The 4,412-nt window shown below is 38.3% G+C and overlaps 1 protein-coding gene across 1 annotated transcript; it reads left to right on the top strand.

The window, feature by feature from the left end:
• Positions 1 to 627: 627 nt before the first annotated feature.
• Positions 628 to 1,038, top strand: LOC110907611 (uncharacterized mitochondrial protein AtMg00810-like). The gene has a single exon (XM_022152565.1). It carries the CDS (start codon positions 628 to 630, stop codon positions 1,036 to 1,038), a length of 411 nt encoding a protein of 136 aa, XP_022008257.1.
• Positions 1,039 to 4,412: the final 3,374 nt, after the last annotated feature.

Raw genomic sequence — 4,412 nt, 5'->3', positions numbered from 1 at the left:
CTTGTTGCCAAAGGTTTTCATCAGCAGCATGGCATTGACTACATGGAAACGTTTAGTCCGGTGGTAAAGGCTACTACTATCTGTGTAGTTTTGTCACTTGCGGTTCAACACAAATGGCCATTACGTCAACTTGATGTCCAGACCGCCTTCTTGTATGGTGATTTGAAAGAAACAGTGTACTTGAAACAACCACCGGGTTTCATTGATCCACGCTATCCTAATCATGTGTGTCGGTTACGCAAGTCTCTATACGGTCTCAAGCAAGCTCCGAGGGCGTGGTTTCATAGATTACCCTCGGCTCTTTTGGCACTCGGGTTTAAAGGATCAAACACTGATCCTTCCTTGTTTGTTTATTGCGCCTCTGACACCGTCCTATACATGTTGGTCTACGTTGATGATATTATATTAACAGGAAACAAACCCGAGGCTATTGATCATGTGGTTCAACGTCTTGGCAGCACCTTTGACATTAAGGACATGGGGCCACTGTCTTATTTTTTGGGTATCTCGGTCACGCGTAAAGATGGTGATCTCCATCTCTCTTAACAGAATTATATAAAGGAACTGCTGGCTCGTGCAAATCTGTCTCACGCCAAACCAGTTTCCTCTCCTTGCACTACCTCTGCTATGTTATCTGTTAGTGACAGTGATCCCTTTGATGATCCGGTCAAATATAGACAGCTTGTGGGTGCTTTACAATATGTCACTCTCACTCGTCCAGACATTACCTTTGCAGTCAACAAGGTCTGCCAATTTATGCACTCTCCCACCGTTAATCACTGGGCTGCTGTCAAACGTATTTTAAGATATCTTCTTGGTACAGTGGATCATACTCTTCTGTTTTCTCAGTCGTCTACCACAGTCTTACATGCTTATACAGATGCTGCTTTCAACTCCTTGAGTGCTTTCTCTAATGCGGATTGGGCTGGCTGTCCTGACGACCGTCGATCCATGGGTGGATATGCGATATATCTTGGATCGAATCTTGCCTCTTGGTCTGCTAGAAAACAAAAAACGGTCTCACGTTCCTCTACATAATCGGAATATAAGGCTTTAGCTGATGCAGTTGCAGAACTAACTTGGCTTGAGACATTGTTACGTGAACTACGCGTTCCTATAAGATCTTCTCCAAATTTATGGTGTGATAACTTGGGCGCTACATATATGTCTGCAAATCTGATCTTTCACGCTCGGACTAAACATGTTGAGGTTGATTTTCACTTCGTTCGGGAAAGAGTTGCACAAGGGAAATTAAAAGTTCAATTTATTTCAACAAAAGACCAATTGGCTAATGTCTTCACAAAGCCGCTTCCAGCTGGTCGTTTTCTCTATCTGAAGTCCAAGCTAAGGGTCCTTCGCTGGCCTTAGCTTGAGGGGGAGTATTAGACAAATAGTTAATTATGATTAGTTAGAGGTTGTAGATGTAAATATATTCCTTATATATTCCTTGTAACCTATTCTAATTATACAACAATTGAATACAATACGTTTTACCAAGTTTATCTTAACCAATAAATATAAATAATGTCACTAAAATATTTATTTAAAAGAAAGATTTGTTTTGAAGTAATGAAGTTACTGAATGAAACATTATTAACTAATAGTTAAGGGAATATAAAGACAAAAGTTTAAAATATTGGGGTATATTGTTCGGGCAACAGATATATAGTTTTGGGTTATCGAGCGTGTATCATCTAATCTCATACTCGTCTTGTAACTATGAAGTTTTTTTCCCAATCTCATACTTCACGGGTATCACTTATACCCCTCCTGGAGGCTTTGGGTTTTAGGTATATCCGTTAGGCTTAAGTCTGTTTGTTTGTTTGTTTTTTTTGGACATCCCTAGTTGTAGTTGCAACTTTGTTGTTACCTGTTTTTATATTTAACCGTCCATTTTTTTTCTTTCTAATAATTTCTTAATGCATGGCAGTTGATTTGGGAGGCACTTCCTTCGCATACTCGTTGGAATCTTCTTTGAGTTGTGTGAGGGGTCGGGCTTAATCACTTAACTCATCTAATTGTTGTATTTGGGGTTGATGGTAGGCTTGGCTAGGCTTGGGTTTTGGTAGTGTAATGGATCAAATTAGCCTGGTCTTGTGGGAGACAAATTCATTTTATGAATGTTTTGTCGGAAAGTGTGAAATTGAAAAATGAGCTTGATTTTGTAAAAACTATGAATATAGTGGAAAGTGTAACACCCCGTGTTTCGAAAGTCAAAGTCAAAGTCAAGATTGAAGTCAAAGGAAGAAAAGATTGTAATTGTAATCTATCGCTCCTTGCTCAATTCCTGTTTTGACTTCTTTGACTCATAGTTAGTCTGTTTTATGCTTAACGTTAGTTGTATTATGTGGAGTATCTATTAATAATCGAGGTTTGTTCGATATTTATCACAAGTTTTATCGCTTTATCGCTTATCGCAATCACGCTAGCAACTCGAATTACGCGTTATGGATATTGTTATACGTGTGTGTGTGCCTTATGTGTTACTTGTGCATGTTTATTCATACTATGTTGTGATGATCAATCGAAACGCAATCGAAACTCAATCGCAATCGAATCGTAAACACTAAATGCAAGTGAAATCCGATGATTGTATGTTAGATATAGTAGTTGGGATTAAAAGTAATTTGAATAGGAAACTCTATCGCATCGCAACGCTCGCAATCGCAATCGAAACGGCAAAACTCGTCGCACCGAACACTCAAACCAAGTGACTGATCGACCAGTCGACCGGGCTGCCACCCGATCGACCAGCCCCTTTCCACTTGGGGTAACCCTATAAATACCCCATATCACCATAAAACTTTCCACTTTTGCTCTCTGACGTCCGACCAGCGCTTCAACCTCACTTTTCTTCAATTTTCTCGCGAATCTGGTGAGATCTCTATGACAACTGACACCAAACCGGTAATTTTCGTACACTTTAATTATTACTTGATGATTACAGTTATGTGCTTTAATGTCAACATTATCTGATTACATACAATACAAGTGAATTCATGCACGTTTTATACTACAAAATATTGCTTTATGTCTTAACAAGAGCGTTGCGTCAGAAACACTAGTAAACTCACCGGTAAAACACAATATGCCAACAACGCTGCAGAAAGCAGTCAGACACTAGAATTGGGGCCTAGGTGTAGGTCCAGCGACAAGAATACATCAAAACCCAAGAGTACATATAAGGGTTTACATATATACCATCCGGAAGTTAAAATAAGCACTAAAAAGCACCCGAAATGTACTTTAAGTGCAGAATTTTACTAAATTCAGCTCAAATCAGCTTTTTAACCTCAAAATATCATGCAGAATTTACGTTTTATTATCCAGAATACTTCCCCAAGTGTTGGGAATTAAAAGGGTTACAAAAGAACACTTAAAGGACACTAAACGGTGCAATTTAGCACTTTAACGAGCCGGTATTTAACCGAACAACCGGACACTGCCCGAAACATCAAATATTAACTAGAAGCACTATTTTAGTATTACAAAAAGCTAGTCATGATCTCCGAACACCATAACATCCACTAAAATCATCTGGTAACTAACACTTAAAACTAGATACTTGGATTTGGATTATGAACCAACTAATTGGTTAGAAATTACAATTGGACCCCCTCCCCCTAGCTAGAAAATTCGGCTCACATGTCTATTAGTGGGATTTGTTTGATTTGCTTATTAAGATATGTTGTGTAATCTAAAGACATAAGACCCCATGGATAAACTTATGTTGGTGGTTATAAGAACAACCCTTTAGATCATAATCTTCCTTTCACTTCACACCTCACTCAACACTTCTTCTTCTCCCCCTTGCTCCCATCTTCGGCCGACCCCCCTCCTTCACACACTCACCATTTTTGTTGCAAGTTCATCCATTCCAAGCTTGAATTAAGGTGCAAGGTGGTGATTAAGGAAGCTCGGTGCAAGTGGATCTTCAAGGACCTCTCCTATCTTCTTTTATCCACTCATTTTCTTCACTTGAAACATCCCTAGCCTTGTGCTAGTGGTAAGAGTCTTGATCTATCTATTTCACATCTATTCTAAGTGGTTAATGATGAATCATGTTCAAAAACATCAAGAACACTAATGAACGCACACAAGAATCTTGAAACATAAGCTTTAAAGATGAAGAAATCTTGTTGAATATGAGTTGCTATACTTGATGATTATTGATTGTTTGTAGAAATGATGTTGATTACCATATAATCTTGCTAGATCATGATTAAAAACATAATCTAGCAAGATGAGGGGATGAACTTGTTAAAGGTTATGAATCATCCCCACAAAAAGTCATGAACTTGAATAAATATGATGTTTCTTGTAAAATGATGAACAAGTAAGTTTAAAGTCTTGTAAATCTAAATATTTCAAGTACGACTTACCAAGAAACCAAGCTAAAAATACAAGTTTCA

The sequence above is a fragment of the Helianthus annuus genome, chromosome 2, assembly GCF_002127325.2.
Source record: "Helianthus annuus cultivar XRQ/B chromosome 2, HanXRQr2.0-SUNRISE, whole genome shotgun sequence".
In the NCBI taxonomy this organism is placed as follows: Eukaryota; Viridiplantae; Streptophyta; class Magnoliopsida; order Asterales; family Asteraceae; genus Helianthus; species Helianthus annuus.
This window is presented reverse-complemented; position numbering and strand designations above follow the sequence as displayed.

What these genes read in the sequence shown, in the direction of transcription:
- LOC110907611 (XM_022152565.1), top strand. Translation starts at nt 628, where the DNA reads ATGTTATCTGTTAGTGACAGTGATCCCTTTGATGATCCGGTCAAATAT.